General features: G+C 40.2%; 1 protein-coding gene across 1 annotated transcript; it reads left to right on the top strand.

The window, feature by feature from the left end:
• The first annotated feature begins 29 nt into the window (after window positions 1–29).
• Window positions 30–14,136, top strand: LOC124116916 (cleavage stimulation factor subunit 1-like). The gene is made up of 13 exons (XM_046478550.2): window positions 30–183; window positions 806–933; window positions 1,910–1,987; window positions 4,494–4,586; window positions 5,824–5,864; window positions 7,590–7,712; window positions 8,075–8,197; window positions 8,585–8,660; window positions 8,906–8,985; window positions 9,804–9,959; window positions 10,900–11,044; window positions 11,700–11,780; window positions 13,038–14,136. Exons 1-13 carry the CDS (start codon window positions 125–127, stop codon window positions 13,148–13,150), a joined length of 1,296 nt encoding a protein of 431 aa, XP_046334506.1. The 5' UTR covers window positions 30–124; the 3' UTR covers window positions 13,151–14,136.
• Window positions 14,137–21,155: the final 7,019 nt, after the last annotated feature.

Raw genomic sequence — 21,155 nt, 5'->3', positions numbered from 1 at the left:
AAATGCCTAAAGTTAATCATGCTCTTACACTAAAACCGGTTCATTAAACTGGTTCACAAAATATAGCGTTAACAAGGGATACTTCCGTCTGTGTGTCGTACAGGGAATCCCCAACACGAGCGAAATGAAGACCGGCGAATTAGAAGTTAAACAAAGAGACCTCTTGTACAGATTGATTATCAGGTGTGACATTATGCATGTTTTTTTAAAGAACAGTTACTAGTTCTGTATGCCTTTGTTAATGCGAATCTGTTATTGTCTACGTTAATTTGAAGTTTATTCGAAGCTACTTTTACAAAGCATGGCAGCCGGTCAGCTTGAAAATATGGCAATATTGATGTATAGCCTAGTGATCTTTTCTCCACCATTTTGACTAAAAAGAATTGATGAAGGACAGTAAACAAGATTCTAAAACAAGTGCACTGATCGAAAAAGACCCGACTTTTTGCAACTTAATGATTGCAAATTCCAGTACAGTGACGTTTTCAGACAGAGATCATAATATGTGGTCTCTACTTTCATATTACTTCCATAATAACGTGGGGCAACCTCAACAGGTACACATTTCAAACAGCACATTGTAACTTTGGAAACTAAATATGGCATTTACTTACGATAGACTTTGTTTCAAGTCGATGTGTAGTGGCATCAATTTTATGGCAAAAATGCCAAGAATTACATCCCCATTAGGAAGTCATTGCTCTTTTCACACATGTCATTTGAACCAACAAATGCTCAGTAGAGATTAAGGCCTTAAAATTTTGTGTTGATTTTGGACCTCATCACCTGTAATGTTTGATTTCAGCCAGTTTATCTATGATGGGCACAAGGAATTGGCAGCAACGTTTGCGAGTGTCATCAAGCCCCACCCTGCCTGTCCCCCCTCAGACAGACTGCTGCAGCTGATGAAGTTGGGACTCAAAGTGGAGGAAGGTGAGAGGCCATGTTATCACATCCTCAATTATCCAGTGTATCATATCGTCGTACTATAGGTTTTCGGATGACCATGTTTATCGCAATTATTTGTGCTATATCAGGGGTTGTAGCGTCACACAGACATTGTAAATACTCAGATGATAACCTGTTCTTAAGATGAAGTTGTCTTTTATAAATGATTGAGATGTTTTACTGTTGTTCATGTGATTAGCAAGAAAACTACAAATGTTTCTTAATTGTCCGAAAACCCATAACACAGGGATATATCCGTTCGCTTCCTAGCATTTATTTGGTAAGTGATGTCGACATTTCATTTATACTATTTTTGTCATATGTATTACATTGAAGGGAAATCATAGAGTGTCTCGATGCATTTTGACTTTGATGTGGCTAAGATGAAATGAAAATGTCTTTTGTGTTCAAGTCAATTACATGAGTCTTGGTCGGATGTTTGGGACACAGGTACCCAAGTCCATAATCATGTTGTTTGCTGGAGACATATATCTTAGGATATTTGCAGGATTTGATCAACTTTTGAAAGGACATTCTTCTATTTCATTACAAAATTTGAATACGGTCTTCAGGACATATAGGCATTGGAGATTAAGCATGAAGGTCAAGAGGTACTTGTCATAGCAATACAATACAACTGCAATACAGTTTGATAACTTGCCTACATTTCACACAACAAAAGAACACGAAAGCTGAAAAATTTGGTCCAAATTCCATTTGTCAATAAGAGTTTCATGCTACAAGACTGTATATATATGAAATATGATACAGCTAAGATGTTGTTAACCATGATCACCAGCATTTTGTAAATCATACAAATACAAAATCTTACCTATCAGAAGCGCTCATAAAATCACCAGCGTCATCAAATCATCTGATGTTGTGACGTTTTGTGAAACATGTTGTGAAAAGATTTGTTACACTGTGTTTACTAATAACCATGGTAACTGTTCTATTCCAGATCAGAATGAATCCCGTGCTCTGAATCCTGAAATGGTTGCACCTGGTTCTGGTATCGATCTGGAGTTTGAGACTGAGGGTGAGGAATTCTATACTTTTTCTCATGATTCTTTACAGGATTTACCGAGTTTCTCAAGTTTTTAGAATGAATATACAGTCAAGTCCCATTAATCCGACATCGATGGTTGCAAATGATTATGTTGGATTAACGAGTATGTCGGATGAACAAAATTAAGTAGTATCAACGTTCGTGATTGAAAATCGGACAACTACACGATAGATACGGATTCAAACACGAAATACAAAAAAAATAAATAAATATTCATATTGTTATGTAACATTGTAGGCGGAATATGTTTTCTAATCATGCAACCTCTAAAGTTTAACACAAAACAACTGTTACAGACTGTATGACTTATTCAAAATACTTTAAAAAGCATAGTCTGGAATGGAAGTTGCAACTTTGAAACTGGTACCCCAAAGTTTAAGAAAGCTGCTTTCCATGTGGCTAACGTCGACTTCCTGTTGGTCATTTCATTAGTAGGTCACAGTTGTTCTGACGTGACCTGTAATGGGATGTCCTCGTTGATAGCGAGAACTTTATCTGATTTTAATAAGAATGAGGTAATCTAAGCATGTGATATATTCTGTTTTCTTTATTTAAAGCATTAATTGTTTATTGTTTAGCAAGTTTATCTCTGCAGCCATTGTAATATGCACCTACCAGCTGATTCGTCTCGCATCAAAACACGGGCAGATGACCCTGGAGTACGCTGATTACTGTGTCGGATTAACGAGACTGATTAATGTGTGATTTCAGTAATTCGTTGCAAATTAGGTGTGTCAGAGTCGGAGTGCAAGACTGTCGGATTAATGGGTCTAAATAGCATTGATTTATTCGGTTCCCATCATTAGTGTCGGATAAAGCCTATTGTCGGATTAATGAGACTTGACTGTGATAAGATATAGAGATTATTAGACAAGTGTGTTTCAGTTTTGTAAACACAGTCAAACACAGTTGTGTCGAAGTTGAAGAGACTTGCGAAAATACTTCAAGTTAGCCGAGGTTCAACACAACTGAAAACGACCTGTGTGTCCCAAGCCCTTACCTGGTCACCTCGTGCACGTGATGTTTTAGTATTGGTTAGTAGGTCTTCTTCTGGATATTGTCGATCTTTCCTTTTTGCATCTTAGCATGCTTCAACATCCTTCAGGTGTGATTAATAGCTTTGACAAAGCATTAAAAGAGATGCTAAGCTGGCTCACCTTTTCTGCTGAATAGGTCGCTATTCACAGGTTCCCCATCATTCATGAAACGATGTCATACATGAAAATATGTAATGTATATTATACCCAATTTCATACTGTTGCATCCGACTGACTGACTGACTGTTATGGTGTATCCCTGCATCACAGTTCCTCTAGCCTGATAGCTCTGAGAAAAAGAATGAGGTGGTAGGGGTTGTCATGGGATCATGTTTGGGATCGTGGTACCAAGCTTATCAGATACGTTTATTGCATCAATAACAGTATCCATTACATGATATAAAAAGATACGTGTTTCATGGAACTTAGAAACCTAAATTATCTGTAATTGTCATAGACCAACAAAATCAAATGTCATTGCGCCTTGAGGATTCACTGGCTGGCATACAGGCTGGAACATTGCTTACTGCAGTGTGAAACAACATGCTCACACTCCTCTCTGCACGACTGCCTCCATGGTCTAATGGTAGAGCGTCCGCCTGGAGAGTGGAAGGTCCGGGGTTCGATCCCCAGCCGCGTCATACCCAAAGACGTTTAAAGATGGTACTTGTTGTTACCCTGTCTGGCGCTCGGCATTAAGGGGCTAAAACAAGGACTGGTCGGCTCGGAGTCAGTATACTGTGTCTGAGTGGGGTATTCATGTTAAACTGTGGCATGGTATCACAGTGTGCTAGCACTATAAATCGGCATCAGTCCGGACTAGTACAAGCAGCCACACACACACATGCACGTCGCTATATAAGTGCAATAATCTTGGACGCGACGTTAAACCCCATTTCACCTCACCTCACCTCCTCTCTGCACATTATTTACATTCAGTATTCACTTTTGGAAATTGGTGAATTTCTTCAAATTGCAATTGCTTTCGTGTATTCAGTGGCTATGGGTTAACTAGTGGTAAACTATGTCACATTGTACTGTGAGGAGTTGCTTCCCTTCGCCATACCAGGATCTTGGTTTCAAACTGTATTCTCCCAAATTATGATCCCTTTATCAGCATATTATCTTCTGGTGGGTTCCACAGAAGTAGTGACAAACAAGCATGGTCTGCGTCACAGTAGCCTTTCCAACACATCAAGCTGATATTCTGTGATCCTGGTGACTAAGCTGTTATAAATCACTCTCTGTTGTTCTTTGGGCGGTCGTGTAGCCCAGTGTTTAATGTGTTTACTCATATCACATTGACCCACTGACCCAGGCTCAATTCCCCACATGGGTACAGTGTGAAGCCAATTTCTTATATTCCCAGCTGTGATATTGCTGGAATTTTGCGAAAGCAGTGTTACACTCTACTTACCTACTCACTCTGTTGTTTTCAGTTCAGACAATCTCTGCCGAGGCTGCACTGTACGAGACATGCTACGTGACCGCTCACAAGGGGCCATGTAGAGCCGGGGCCTTCCATCACACAGGTGAGAGAAATGTAACCATGTGGCAGCCAGTCAGACAGTGGAGCTATTGATCGAATAATCAGTTTAATGATCGATCTTCACTTACCTTCAAAATGATTATCGATTGCCAATATATGTAACCAGTAAAGACATTATGTATGAAAAGTGTGCTGTCTTGCAGTTCAAAGTCCACCCCACTATTGCACTTATCAACTGTTGCCATAAGTTATTCACATACCATATTTGCCATAATTAGCATCCTGGGTGCTTACAAAATTGATAAAGGGAGGGGGATGGGTACACATGTTAAGATTGAAATTTGTATCAAAATGGTATATCCAGACCACCAGCCTTCCTACATCTTCTCGTCATGATCAATAGAATATCAAATCTGTATTGAATTACGCAAGTAAATCATTTTGTTGCCATGGTTACACTATCTGGTAATAAAGAAAAGTTTTCGTTGTATATCTGGACTTACATGGTATATTTTATTAATCTTATTCAATATTTCATTCAGTAATCATGGTAATGTTTACATAAATTTTGGCAAAATGGTGTGTCCCGATGTTTACCCCATTCCAGAGGGTCCTCTTTACCACATACTGTGACAGCACTAACTCAAACTATGCACAGCAACCACAAACATATTGAATAACATATAACATACTGCTATTGAAGCCTTGAAACAAACCTTAGCTGACAGAGGATACATACCGTATTTGACGTAATAAGCGCCCTGCTCTAATAAGCGCCCACGGCGATATTTGCTAACATATTGGCTAGTGAACAATCCAAATTAGCACCCCTTCCGATTGATCAATGTACACAAAACTTATTTATTCGCGTATAATATGCACTCGTGTGTTATATGCACCTTTAATTATGGGCAATTAAATTCTGCAAAAATATATCCGTCGTATATAAACATTTCAGGCTGTCAGCATAAATCACGAAATTTATCCTTTAACTCTGTTTTTTTTCACCAAAATAATATTCTAATAAGAGCCCCCTATTTCTAATTTTGAGAGTGCCCTGGGCGCTTATTACGTCAAATACGGTATATCATAACTGCCTTACTTTGACTTGATAAAAGTCATATTTGCTGTAGAATGTCTATTATTTGTATTAGCAGCTGTGAGTTAAACTGTCACAATTCTGATACGGCTCATACACGCAAAATATATTTTACTTGGGCTTTGAATAGTTGGGTAAACTTACAAACATTGTAATATGTTGTTTCTCTGCATTCTCTCAGGTCAGCTGATAGCTACAGGGTCTGAAGATGCCTCCATCAAGGTGTGTATGTCTTCACCAGTTAACTAAGTTAACACTACTGCTGTACTTCTGTACTATGCCGGCACAAAGCTACACAACCAATATCCACTCAGTCACACCCCAACATAGCCGTAGCTTTCACCACTTGCAAAACAACTGGGATTGGATGCGACTGGAACCCATTTCAGTCGTGATCATCTGTCCTGATTGAGAGTTTAAAGAGATGTTAAGTTTAGAGAGGTGATTGAGAGCTGTGATTGAAAGGTGTTCAGCTTAGAGAGGTGTTCAGTTTAGAGAGGTTATAAAAGAGTTGTTCAGTTTTTAGAGGTGTTTAGTTTATGGAGGTGATTGGAAGTGTTCAGTTTTGAGAGATCTTTAGTTTATAGAGGTGATTGAGAGTGTTCAGTTTAGAGGTGGTTGAAAGGTGTTTCGTTTAGAGAGGTGTTGTAGAGGTGTTCTGTTTAGAGAGGTGATTATGAGGTGTTTTGTTTAGAGAGGTGATTGAGAGCTGTTCAGTTGAGAGATGTTTTGTTTGGAGAAATGATTGAGAGGTGTTTAGTTTTGAGTGATTGTTTGGTTTAGAGAGGTGATTTAGACATGTTTGTTTAAACAGTTGTTAATCAGTTTTCAGAAGAATGCTGGTTTTATTTGTGCTCAACTATTCCTAAATTCTCATTGCATATCATCATGAACTGATCAGGCTGATGATGTGGATCATTGCTCATGTCTTCAGGCATTTGGATGCCTGGTCCAGACTTAATAATTTACACGCATCTGTGATACAGATGAAATATTGCTGACTGCAGGGTTAAACAACATCCGTCGATTGTTGTGCAGACCATTGACCTGATTAACCACCGGTTAGTCTGCATATGCTTCATTGTAATGTTGGGCACGGGTGGCCCAGTCATCTAAGTCACCGCGATTCGCTGTGCAGAGTTGCGTCCCTTGGGCACGCCAGAAACCTATGATTGTGGGTTCGAATCCCAGTTCGCCCTGATTATGTTTCTAGGTTTGTAAGCACCATACCTGTGCTCGTGGGTTTCACCGAAGTGGTAAACGCCTGAGACCTGCATCACTTCAGGCTTTCCTTCCACATTAAGCTGACACGCTGCGATATAACTGGAATACTGTTAAAACTCACTCACTCACTCATTCATTGTAATGCACTTATCTACCCAAGTTAATGGCAGTTAACAGAATTACAAAGATCTGATGGGTCCATGTCAGGAAGAGTTTTTACAGCTGTTTGTAACACCGTCTTGTATCTTTACCAGATACACCTTGAAAATAACACCATCTTAGATAACAGTACAATTCTATTTGGGTTTCAATCCCAATATAAATTACTAACTCATATTTTACTCATTACAAGGAGACATGTCTACACATCTAGCACGAAGGTAGCACATTGGCTTTACCCCGGTATATATAATATTAAAAACATCACAGACACATACAGTATTGAAAAATGTGTTGAGAACTTTATTGCAAGGATAAACAGTACTGTGATTATGTTTGAAAAGAATGGTTACCTTTGTCAAAAGGGGTAATAAATTTATAGTTAAGCATTTGTTTGCAGTTATATTAGAAAATGCCTGAAGCCCTCATAAAATTTCAAGTGATGTTTTTTGTGATGCTGATCTGTGTTTTACTGTGTCCTAGTTATGTACCTTTGCTTTTTTGGAAAAGAAGGTATATTGGTTAACAAAACTGTGTGTAACTTGTGCCATGCATCTGTCATAGATCCTGGACGTAGAGAGAATGTTGGCCAAAAGTGCAACTCCTGCAGAAATCATTGCCATGGAAACTCCTCAACAGCAGATGGAGAATCATCCCGTCATCAGAACACTATATGATCACAGTGGAGTAAGAATTTACCCTCATGTCTAACCATTGTCGACAGGTTATTAGAACTAAAGATTCGCCTTCGTTTTGTGTTTCTGGTTTGTCAGCGCCATACCTGTGCTCAAGTGGAAAACATCCAAGATCTGCATTACTTTGTGTTTTAACGTTAAGCTGACATTTACTAAACAGGTTGAGACTAAAATGGTTGAGACTCACTGAGATCAGATTAACATGGTCCAGATTTACTTAGATCAGACTTACTGTTCAGAGCAACTATGTTCAGACGATCATGGTTCATACTATCCTGGTTTATGTGTGGGTTATCTTGGATGAAGACGACACACAATGTGTCCCCGTTGCTGACTGGTTGACTTCCTTTCCAGGAGGTGACATGCCTGGACTTCCATCCTTTCCACCAGATCCTGGCGTCAGGGAGCACCGACTTCAGCATCCGATTCTTTGAGTTCTCCAAGCCCTCGGTGAAGAAAGCTTACAAGAGTATGCAGGTAGGGTACATGGAAGACTCCAGGTAACGAGACGCAACTGTTTGTAGGGTTGAATACAATAACAATCACGCTGGAGTAAGCTGTTTTTGCTCCATGATTTCAACAAAGTCGTTTCAGTGTCATCTTGAGTATGTAATCAGATTTCATATGACTTGGTAACCAAGGGCTGAGGATGCCTCAGAGGAGAAAGAGGCATATTTTAGGTTTCTGTGATATATCATCCAAGTTCAGTAGGAAATACATAACGTGTTGTGTCAGGATAAATATACTAATGTCATGAATACTCCAGTCCATGTAGTATTAACAAAGTAGGTATTCATGTTCCTTGAAACGTTCAGATGACATCAAAGGTCTGCATCACAACATGTGTTCTCTCCTAAATTCCAGGAAGCAGCCAAAGTGCGGTGTATCAACTTCCATCCATCAGGAGACTATGTGCTTGTTGGCACCGAGCATCCCACTTGTAAGTCATGGGGCGTCCTTGGTTATAATGATGCCTCCGAGGCTCCGAATTAGAATTGGCCTTCAGCAACCCATGCTTATTCATTAAGAATTTCTCCTTTTTAAGCTTTTTGAAAAACAGAATGTGAACATTCGACAAAAATGCAGATGCAGGCACATTATGTTTTGTCACATGCAATATATGTTTGGAGGGACATAGTTACATCCCTTTAGAGTGACTACTTAATGCATTATCAACTGTTTCAGTACGGCTTTACGACGTCAATACATTCCAGTGTTTTGTGTCACACGACCCAAGCGGGCAGCATGAAGGACCAGTCACATCTGTAAGTGTCCTTAGTCAGTTTCACTCCTCCTTGAATATCTTATTCTGTGATAAATGTGGGAACAATGCGTGAAGCCCATTTCTGTTGTCCCCCGCCGTGATATTGCTGGAATATTGCTAAAAGCAGTCATTCTCTCGCACTCACTCACTGTGATAAATGATACATGTACATGCCATAGTGTTCAGTATGTCCATGTGATGGGAAAGTGAGCCTGTATTCCAGCTGTATCACAGCTGCCTGAGTCTGGGATAGGCAAACCAGGGGTTAATAATATGTGTTACGAGTTGTTTCATTTGCTGACAGCTTAAATTAAAGCATTGGTCATGTTGGTACAGCCTTGTTTCATCAGGAGGTGGTCCTGGGTTTTACAAGACAAAACGGTTTACTATGTTTACATTTCATTTTATTAAGTTTTTAGCAAAATTCAAGCATTGAGAACTGGTTCAGAATGTATAAGCCTCAATGCAACTGGTCATGGCGGACTACCATCATTTCAGGTTTACATGCCCTCAGCAGTCTCGATCAAGCGCACTAACGGGAATTTTAAAGGCTGTTGATTCATCAATTTCTACACTCAAATTTTGTTAAGCAATCCCAGCGCTATGTGTCACCTCTCTGACTCATCATTCAGGTAGGGGCGGTCGGGTAGCCTAGTGGTTAAAGCTTTAGCTCGTCACGCCGAAGACCCGGGTTCGATTCCCGACATGGGTACAATGTGTGAAGCCCATTTCTGGTGTCCCTGGCTGTGATATTGCTGGAATATTGCTAAAAGCGGCGTAAAGCCACACTCACTTCACTTCACTTCACTTATCATTCAGGTCAACTGGAGCCCCAATGCCAATCTGTTCACCACCTGCTCCAAAGATGGCAGCATCAAGGTGTGGGACGGTGTCAGTCACCGTTGCATCAACACCTTCAAGAACGCTCACGACGGACATGAAGTCTGCTCAGTCACATTCGCCAGAAATTCCAAGGTATGTAATGATTTCATAGACCATTACCGATGTCTGCCTGGGGATTCCAGGGCATAGCAGTGTTCCAGTCAATATGGAATCCCAGAACTCTTGTTGGGGAAGTAGGTGTCGGGATCGGTGCTGTGGTCTTGGGAGTCCATGCATCAGGCAGGGACATGATTGCTTTTGCCTTTCTTCTTAGCACCTTCCTTACAATTGGCTTTAGTGGAGACATCTAGCTTCTAGAAGCCATTCTTGAGAGGGGACTGCAAAACTTGCACTAGGACTCCACCATACATAAGTAATCTCGGCACTTCAAGCCGTAATTATGCCTTTCTGACACGTAGGGGAGGGGACAGATGAAAACCATAACAGTAAAAAAAACCACTGACACCAACCCCAGAAAATACTAACATAACCAGCCAGTAATAATGCATGATACTGATACTAAGTACTGATTATGGTACCAGTTAAAACAGTGTGGCCACATAACCGAGTGCAAGAGTAAGCTAAGCCTCAGGTGTTGTCTCCAGCACACACAGGAAAGAAGTGAGGTTTTCCCGCCTTTGCGCACTGAAGAGCTGAAGGCGACGTGTGCTTATACGGGAACAACTAGTTAGGTGTAGTTGATAGTGATAGTTCAGATTCAGTTATGGTGTGGTTGCAACCAAAATACAGGATCAATGCCAATGATGTAATACAGGTAGTATTATTAGAATTATTAACAATGTTTTGATGTTCGTCTCCTTAGGATTCCAGGGAAGAATATGTTGCAAGTAAATGCAGAATCGCATCCTTTTCTCCAGGGAAGAATCCCTGAGATTCCGGGGAATAAAAGTTTCCCAGTGAATGCAGTACCTCATTGATTTTATCATGGTGTACATGTCCATTCAGCTTGTCAAATCCTGTACATTGTTAAATAGTGATTGGCACATGTAACTCATAGTATGTATCTCCACAGTACATTTTGTCGAGTGGCAAGGACTCGCTGGTGAAGCTGTGGGAGTTGTCCACCAACCGCTGCCTCATCATGTACACCGGCGCCGGTGCCACGGGGAAGCAGGAGCATCGCACACAGTCTGTCTTCAACCACACCGAGGACTACGGTAGGTCCCCACATGTGTCATGTGACAGTCACTCAGTCCGTCTTCAACCACACCGAGGACTACGGTAGGTCCCCACATGTGTCATGTGACAGTCACTCAGTCCGTCTTCAACCACACCGAGGACTACGGTAGGTTCCCACATGTGTCGTGTGACAGTCACTCAGTCCTTCTTCAACCCCACCGAGGACTACGGTAGGTCCCCACATGTGTCATGTGACAGTCACTTAGCCCGTCTTCAACCATACAGAGGACTATGGTAGGTCCCCACATGTGTCATGTGACAGTCACTCAGTCCGTCTTCAACCACACCAAGGACTATGGTAGGTCCCCACATGTGTCATGTGACAGTCACTCAGTCCGTCTTCAACCATACCGAGGACTACGGTAGGTCCCCACATGTGTCATGTGACAGTCACTCAGTCCGTCTTCAACCATACCGAGGACTATGGTAGGTCCCCACATGTGTCGTGTGACAGCCACTTTGTTCGTCTTACACCACATTAAGGACTATCAGTTGGACCAGTGTAAAACTTTTGTTTCACTAACTTCGTCAGTCGTTTCTTTAAATTGAGCTTAAGTATAGCTTTTTACCAATTTTAGTCCTGATTTGTAAGTTTCTTAAACCTACATCTGACATAAGTGTTTTGTTTTACAGTGTTGTTCCCTGATGAGAAGACGACAAGTCTGTGCTGCTGGGACTCGCGCAATGCGGAACGACAGAAACTCCTTTCTCTCGGTGAGCATATCTTCTTATTCCAGACAGGATCCATGGCAGACTAGGGTCCCTTGTATTCCATGCTTGTCTCCTTGTGGGGGTCCAGGGCAGAAGAGGTCTTCAGTACCCTATGCTTGTCTCCTTGTGGGGTTCCAGTAAAGAAGAGGTCTTCAGTACCCTATGCTTGTCTCCTTGTGGGGTTCCAGGGCAGAAGAGGTCTTCAGTACCCCATGCTTGTCTCCTTGTGGTGATCCAGGGCAGAAGAGGTCCCTAGTACCCCATGTTTGTCTCCTTGTGGGGTTCCAGGGCAGAAGAGGTCCCCAGTACCCCATGCATGTCTCCTTGTGGGGTTCCAGGGCAGAAGAGGTCTTCAGTACCCCATGCTTGTTTCCTTGTGGTGATCCAGGGCAGAAGAGGTCTTCTGTACCCCATGCTTGTTTCCTTGGGGTGATCCATGCTTGCCTTGTGTGTATAAATAAGACCTGTTGTGTATCAGGGTCCTTTAACGATATGCTTCAGCTAGCCTATTACCAATATATAGCAGTGCAGTTGAGAATGATAGACTGAAAGTCAAATTATCCAAAAAAAACAGCAATATATATCATTTATTTGTTTGTTGTTTAATGCCGCACTCAGCAATATTCCAACTTTATGATGACGATCTGTAAATAATAGAATCTGGACCAGACAATCCAGTGTTTGACATCATGAGCATCGATCCACGCAATTGGGATCAATGACATGTATCAACCAAGTCAGCGAGCCTGACCATCCGATCCCGTTAGTCACCTCTTACGACAAGCATAGTCGCCTTTTACGGCAAGCATGGTCTATTCTACCCCAGATCTACAAGGGTCTGATATATATATCAAACAAGAAATGTATCAATTCCCGTTTTATAACATGTCACATATAAGTCCAGCAAAGGTGAATTGGAGGAGTGACATACTTCAAATGAATGATGTCACCGCACATGTTGCAGTGTACCTGTCTGGGTGAGGTCATAGCACTATAGGGGCGGTCTGGTAGCCTAGTGGTTAAAGCGTTCACTCGTCACGCCGAAGACCCGGGTTCGACTCCCGACATGGGTACAATGTGTGAAGCCCATATCTGGTGTCCCCGGCCGTGATATTGCTGGAATATTGCTAAAAGCGGTGTAAAACCATACTCGCTCACTCACACATAGCCATATGATTGTATTAATATCAGTTTAATCAGTTTGTGGTTAATAAAGTTCATGATAAGAATGATGATAGTGTATGTTTGTCCCTGTTCAAGGTCACAACGGTGTGGTACGCAGTATCGTCCACTCTCCGACTGGGCCGGCCTTCGTCACGTGTTCTGATGACTACAGAGCACGCTTCTGGTACCGCAAAGCTTCCACAGATTGAACTGCATCATCAACAGTCAACATCATCATGGACAACAGTGTGCTGCATCATTAGGGCTGTAATGATTAACTCCATCACAACACAGCTATGGTGGGGCACATGATGCAATACATACCCACAACACTTGTAATGTCTGCAAGCCATCAAAGAAAATGGCTAATAACTCAATCAAAACATATTTTATCGACCTGCATCAATTAAACTAGCATTGGCTTTAATAATTTTGTACCTTCCATTTAATGTCAGATAAAAAGTATTTTCATAACCTGTAACATGCACAATTTTATATCAGTTTGCATAGATTCATGGCTACATGTTGAACTTTTGATACTCATATGGTGGCACCAAGTCTCAATATGGTGGCACAAAGTATCGCGATCCTCCCAATTGCCGGTGAAAAATTCAAGACCTACTCATCATTCAACATTCATCATGGGGTCATGTTGATCGACAGCACTGGAAGTAACAGATGGAAACAGTGTCATGTCCATGGTTGTTGAGGACTTTCTTTAGAGATAATGCACCTTACAGATTCAGGCACACAATAGGTGACTTCATGTTAGTATCCAGTGCTTGTCATGTCGGACACGAAGCAGCTAATGCCCTGGGAACAGATTCACAAAATGTTTGCAGCATTTCAAACTATAGTAGCTCTATAGTTTATCATAGGCTTACAAATGTCACAGCACCATAAATGCTTAATGGAGTTGGACCCTGGATGACATGACACCATTCAGCATGTACAGTTGCTCATGCCATCAACCACTGGTTTATCAGTTCCAGAGTTGAGTATTTTCCTGCTGTAATATCGCTGACCTCAGTACGTGACTATAATTCACTTACTCATGATTAAGAGAAACCTTGTTCCTTCTTTTCACTTTGGGAAATGTTGATTTGTCATTGTTACAATTTCTTAGAAAATAATTGCAGTTAGGTTTGTAAAAATCTGTAATACAAATCTTGAATAAAAATGGTTTTTTTATGTATCAGCTGATTTCCATTGTTTTATAGGAATAGTGGTAGCTCTGATACTCATTACATGCCAAGATTCTATTTAGTATAATGTTGGTACTTGTGTTTATGGTGTTTCAAAAATTTAGATCTAGATCTATAAATAAAGGTTCAATTTGACATCTGAAGACATAATCTTGATTGTTGATGTTAGTTCAAGAATATCTGTATGTTCCATGTGTATAATAATAATGTTATGTCAGAGAGAGAACCATTTGACCAGTCTCCTGAAGCAGTCTACCTTGTGTTGAAGTATGCATGCTGGTAACAGGAATAGAAAAATGAAAAACACTTCATGGTTGTTCCTATCATGGGTCTGATATTGACCGCCCATGCATTAACCAGCTATGTCAGCGCGACAGGGATATAATACGGGGCTGGTTATCAACCGGCTCTATGTTGGCTCTCTGGCACACACAAAATGCCTAGTGTCATTGATAAAAGTATGATAAATATATTCATCTTACCTTACACGTGAATGATGGATTCTGATTGCCTGAGACCCATTCTATTATTCTCAATATACTCGCTATAGGGCTGGGACGGGTAACTCGGGTACCCGGGTCGGGTGGGTAATGAGTAGGACCCGGGTACCCACAGGACTACCCGGACCCGTGGTAAGTCACGTGATATATTGTTTGATGACAAAAATTATCTAGAACTCTATGGTTACACTACAAGTCACTAATGTTCGCATTCTTTCTGACTCTGCAACCATTCCTTCTGATTTTTAATATGGTTGAAAAGAGATATAACTAAATTCTACTTCAGTGTGTGAATGACCAGATTGTTTAGTACATGAGACATCTCCTGAGACGTACAGTGTGTGTCCCGGGTAGGATCGGGTAATAGTGGGTTGGTACCCGGGTAGTAAATTTGGACTCGTCCCAGCCCTACTCCGCTAACATTTGAGACACCTTTCTAGTGTTCCCCGCTCGAATTGCCGAAATGTTGTACTGTTGGCATTACATTTGCAACATACCAACCGCCATTTTGTATCTCCAATTATTGATGATCTTGCTTGCATAAGAAATATCTGCACTATGATTAGGTGTGCAGTATGATAAATTTGTTTTGTACCAAGATAAAAACTTGAACATGAACAGAAACAACTCCATTCATTTTGTGAAATGAACATTAATTCGAGTTTGGCTAATCATGTTGGTGCAGCTTTACAATCAACATTTTATGTACCCGAAGGCATCGCTGACACCATTTTGCTAAGTCAGCTGTTTGTAAAATGGATAAGTGAGACCTTATTGTAAAGTTGATTTACACCGTTCAAAGCGGCGTTAGACCCAGCCCACTCACCCAATGACACCAGAACCCCAGGTGCGAACCCGATTTCAACATGGTTGTACGTCTACACATCAAAGACAGACAGTGCGTTGTCATGACAACAATGGGATATCAAAGTCGTCCTGGACACGAATCATGTACCTGCTGTTGTTTTTATTCAGACCCTTTGGAGTTTGTCCACAATGTCAACATCAAAACAATAAAAACAGTCTATAATGAAACTAAATTTATTGTTATCACAGTTACATGAAGTATTTACAATGACCAATATAGATTCCATTAAGATGAAGTTTTCATGTATCAAAGGTAAAAACAAAATGGCAAAATTATTGTGAGCTGAAACTTTCTGTTGAAAAAATAAAAGGGGAGAAACAACACCCACATTATGAATTGACACACAAGAAACTGTTATGACGTGTCAAGAAATCCAATGACTCCGAATTTGGCGATATACTGACAGCAAGAAAAGAGAGAACAGCTACAAAGGGAAGCGTGCTTGTTATTGACTTTGGCATGTACTTGACATGCCAGAGACAACACAAGAGGTCTTCCAATTGTATTTGTTCATAGGATGTATCGTGCTTCCCCAGACTATTGACGGCCATGAATTTATATGCTACCTTGAAAAGGTCACGCAAAGGGATAATGTGCCTTAAAAAAGCTAAGAATGATTTAACTTATCTCCAACTACACTAAATTACCCCAAAGTGTATAAATATGTTCACACTTCGTGAAATAATTGTAAAAACCTCAAAGAAACGAACTTGTATATAATCTATGTGTTACCAGTGACCATAGAATTAATTATACACCTTAACATGATCGGCTGCTTCAAATTGAAAGACAGGACCTGAAGCATACTATTTTCATATGCAGTGGTGTTGTTTGTTACATCAAGTGAAATGCCTTCTTGTTCTGAACTGTAAATGAAATTTTGTACAAAGCCTGTGTTCACACCGAACACATCAGTTGTCATAATCGCAATATTTATATGCTCTCTTATTTCTTTCTATCAGTATATTTAAATCAAGGTGCATTTTGTTTCCCACTTGTTGTTTGAGCAAGAATGAATGAATGTTTTGAACACTTATGAAAGAAAGTCACAGATTTAAACACTATTTCAGTTACCTCACGACGGGTACACGAATTGGAAGGGGAACTCCCACAACTCCTCAGGGTCATGAGTGGGATTCAAACCCACGACCTGCATGACCAAGGAACGCAACTTTGTACATATATCCAAAGACAATTAGGTCATTCTGACATGTGATCTTGTGTGAAAAGCAGTGAAAACTCCGCTTGAGTGAAGGTAAATGAGAGAAAAACCCTTTCTTTCAGGTGTGATGCTGACAAACCCAATAATCTTGACCGAGGCGAATCTGATATTTGAAAACGATACGCGGATCCTGGCATGGTTGATGAGGTGCGATGGTAGCGATGCGACTGTCGTGACTCTAATAACAGCGTTAGAAATTGGCACGATTCCTGTAGTCATTGCCAAACTGCCCAATGTTTAAGGTATCACGAGGACTAGTAGAAACTTGCCCTTTATATGGCTTTTGCTACGTGTTATCATTATGAGGACTAGTGGACGAAAAATGTTAGTTTCTACCCCTGAATAATGCGGCATACTTGTTATCCCACCCCAACCCCCATTCTCTTGAGACAGACAACAAAGGCAGTAGTTCACACTACTGGCACAAATTATGCTTCCAACGAGGTCAGATACGTTTGTCAACAGTACTGAGACATCAAAGAGAAATGAAAAGTGTTTCATGCCAAAATATAATTCAAGCCCCCTTCATCTGAAGACAACACTGCATGATGGATTTTTTTTATTTAGATATTTTCAAAAATATCGACGTAATACACATTGAAAGTAGAACGGTACCCTCCTGTGTTCACATACGTTGGTCGGCCCTCCCACCTGCTCTCTGATAAATAACGTGTGCGTTTTCTTCGCTGGTTTGTTTCACTTTACAAAGTTCCTAATTTCCCCCTTCATATTATACCATTCATCCACTAACGAAAAACAAAAAAAACAAAATCTAATAAAATCGCAACAGTGAAACCTTATTAAAGGAAGCCATCGAACTATATTCAAAGACTGGAGGACCTGAAGTAACTCGTGACCTACATATGTCACAATACCTAACCTTTCTGAACACGAAGACAGTGTTAGCCTCGTTATGAGAATAAGCCAAACCTTCAATAGACGCTCGATGATTACCTTTTACTTGAACTCCGATATAGCGTTTATGATGATGTTATTGTTTGGACCCAAAAACCTAGATAAAAAAAATGTTGTTGTGTTTAGGAGAGGTGGTCAACTCGCGAAGTCCGAAAACTGGTTTTACAAAAACATCCAAGTTAGTCTTGCAGATGAATCTTGGACGCGACGTTAAACCCAATTTCACCTCACCTCACCTCTTGCAGATGAATATAAATACCTGTGTATTTTATTTACTAAGACTTTGAATTTAGGAAAAACTGTCCACAATTTAGCTGTAAGGGCCAAGAAAGCAATGGTCATGATACTTACCACTGTATCTAAATTAGAACCTGTTCCACCTAGAGTGTATTTTAAGCTATTATACGGCTCAGAACTTTGGGGTTTTAAAAATTATGAACCAATAGAGAAAATACATTTGTATGCATGTAAAAAGTTTTTGAAGACAGGAATAAACACTCTAAACTGTATGGTTTATGGCGAATGTGGAAGATATCCGATGTACATTAATGCAAATATTCGTTGTTGAAAATACTGGTTTAAAATTTGAGAAATACACGAAGACCGCCTGCCTAGAAAAGCATACAAAATGCTACTTAATCTGGACAATCATGGGTACACAATATGGGCATCAAATATTCGATATATGCTATTTTATCACGGTTTCGGTTATGTGCAGTTGTATCAAGGTGTCGGTAATAAACATGATTTTTTAAAGATTATTTCATCGAAAGTCACTAGAAATGTTTCAGCAGGATTGGAGATCGACACTTGGCCACAGTTCAAGATATGTCATGTATAGAAATTTTAAATCGTTGATTGAACCTGAATTGTATTTAAATGTTATAACATGCAAATCTCTGCGCATAACATGGATTGTCTGAAATAATGATTAACATTGGACGACATCGTTCTATACCGAAGCCAATGAGATTGTGTCCTTTCTGCCAAACTTGTATAGAGGATAAAACTTTGAAAGTTTCAGTTATATCACGGCGCGTCAGCCTATATATGATGCTGAGGAACCAAGGATCGTAATCAGGGCTAAACTGAAATCAGAACTCGAGATCATCATATTCTGGCACGACAAAGGGACGCAAATATGCGAAGCAACTTTCAGAGATCTGAGTAGGAAGTAACATGGTAGAACATGAGTTCAGGAACATGTAACCAAAAATAACAACATGTACTATGTGTACTGGGAAACCCAGATAATTTGGATGATACCGTTCCCAGATGAATTGTGCAGAATAACGTTTCCGGGGTAACCAAGCAAAGGTATAGGAGTAATGTTGTTCTGAATCTACAAAGAGATGTTCTGAAAGAGATCGCTCAGATGCAGGTTTCCAGGTTAACGTGTTTCACTGAACTTTGAGAAAATGGAAACATAATTTCTTTAAAACTTATATAAATGTATTTTCCCTGACATTATTAATACAGTATGTACAAAGTGGTATAATCTATTTTCCTTTAACAAACAAATAACAATGACACATAAGGATGAATTCCCCCACCTTTCTACAAACTATGCATCTTGTAATTGTTTATATTGATACATTTGGAATTCAGGATTGTCCCTCTCGAAAATGAGTCATTTCAAAGAAGCAGGGCCAGGTTCACAAAGCGATCGAGGTGAAACGACCGAGTCTATGTTAAAGTATAGGAGTTACAATAGTCGTAGCCCTAAGACCGCTTTGTGAAACGGAGCAAAGTCCAGGCAAAACATGGGGAGTAAATGGGTTATTCATACAGCTGAACAACAAAAGGAGATACAACTGTCTCCTGTCTGTACAGGAACTTGTCTAAACAGGACTTTGGTGGGACCTAACGTTCAGTCCGGTTCAGACAGAGGTCCGGCTTTGTGAGATTATAGCAGTTAAGCCCCAAACTGCCAAGATACGACAATTCACATGTTACGATGTTTACACGACAGAAGTATTTTAATCAACCCCAGGGATACTGATATTGAAATTAATAGTATAATGGGAAATAAACATGAAACAGAACTCGTTTATGTTTCAGTGGGGGTTATATAACAAGAATACAGACGTTAATTGCTCAGCGTGATATGGATTAATGGTATATGGGAATACAGCTGTTTAGCAGGATGCGGGCATCAAAAGTACACGGGACAACACATTTCAGCTATAACATAGGCATGTACACAGAAAGGGAATACATTTGTTGTCTGTTTAGGGACACTGTTTACATGGGGGTTGGGATGGGTTGTTTCTGGTGAGTTTCTGGAAACAATAGCCCAGCTTTAATGTTTATTGCTCCTCTTTAGGAGAAAACAAACTCATTTAGTAGATTTTCTTAATGAACCACGGAAACCAAATATATTTTCATCACTCGTGAATGTGTCGGAAAAGAATTAATATTCATAAATGTGTGCACTTGAAATAATGAAATGAATAATGTCCTGGGCCCACTTTCACAAAGCGATCTTAGCTCTACGACTGTCACAAGTCAATGTTACAGTATGGGAGTGACGATCATCGTAGCGCTAAGGTTGCTTTGTGCAAATGAATTTTGGGGTTGGCTGAGAGAACATGTCAGTTTTAGCATTGATACTATTCAAATGTGGAGGTCACTGTTTTGCATGTATACTTCAAATTGATATCTTGTAAAGTCAGCTTCTGCACATAGTTCTACATAGTGTGAGAACCTGAACAAATGCTGTTCCTGAATATGAAATATTTTGTTCCACCGATCATGTTAGATGATTTTGCAAGCAAAACAAACAGTATTTTATCAAAACGACAGCTTGCATACTGAATGTGGAGGAAAATATCCAAACATGAATTTGTCATCGACAATGGACTCAATAGGGACCGGTCATTTCTTACAGGGGTCAAGGTGTTTGATGCACTAATAACCAGAAAATAATTAACCTCCCCTAATGCTTGACCCTACCCAGGTCCTTGCTTATTTTTTTCATCTCCCCGAAAAGACAAAATGCAGTGAGTAATCACCCCCACCCCACCCCCCAGAGACTGTTATAATCTTATTCTCCCTGACCTCCGTTTATAATAAATGAACGGTCCCCTCTGTTTCAGTATAATACAAATAAGGATGACTATGACCGTCATGTTGACGTGGAAGATTATAAAAAAACATAAACTTCCATAACATAATCATATTCACTCAATAAGGGCCCGTGTCAATAATATGACTTCGTAAAAGAACAAAATACGTCTCCTCATAAAATATGGAAAACATTTGTTTCTTTTTTACGGTAAGAACAGCTTCAAGACCCAGTTGCAGTAGTCAAAACAAGCACATCGTCAATACTTGACAAGTTTCAATGTACTACCTTCCTCTACCACCTTGAATACACTGTTTAAATGTGCACTGTCGTTATTGTTAACCAACGAATCAAGGCACGACCTGGATCTAGCGAGAGGGAAACAAGGTAGTGGTCAGACCAATGAGCGCTCAGTTTACATCGCACAAACGGCAATA

The sequence above is a fragment of the Haliotis rufescens genome, unplaced genomic scaffold, assembly GCF_023055435.1.
Source record: "Haliotis rufescens isolate VD_foot unplaced genomic scaffold, xgHalRufe1.0.p SCAF_13, whole genome shotgun sequence".
Taxonomy (NCBI): domain Eukaryota; kingdom Metazoa; phylum Mollusca; class Gastropoda; order Lepetellida; family Haliotidae; genus Haliotis; species Haliotis rufescens.
This window is presented reverse-complemented; position numbering and strand designations above follow the sequence as displayed.

Bases quoted from the DNA above. Each gene is read 5' to 3' on its own strand.
- LOC124116916 (XM_046478550.2), top strand. From the start codon at position 125: ATGAAGACCGGCGAATTAGAAGTTAAACAAAGAGACCTCTTGTACAGA. The intron at 184-805 runs GTGTGACATTAT...GTTTGATTTCAG, and splicing joins TTGTACAGATTGATTATCAG to CCAGTTTATCTATGATGGGC. The intron at 7,713-8,074 runs GTAAGAATTTAC...CTTCCTTTCCAG, and splicing joins CACTATATGATCACAGTGGA to GAGGTGACATGCCTGGACTT.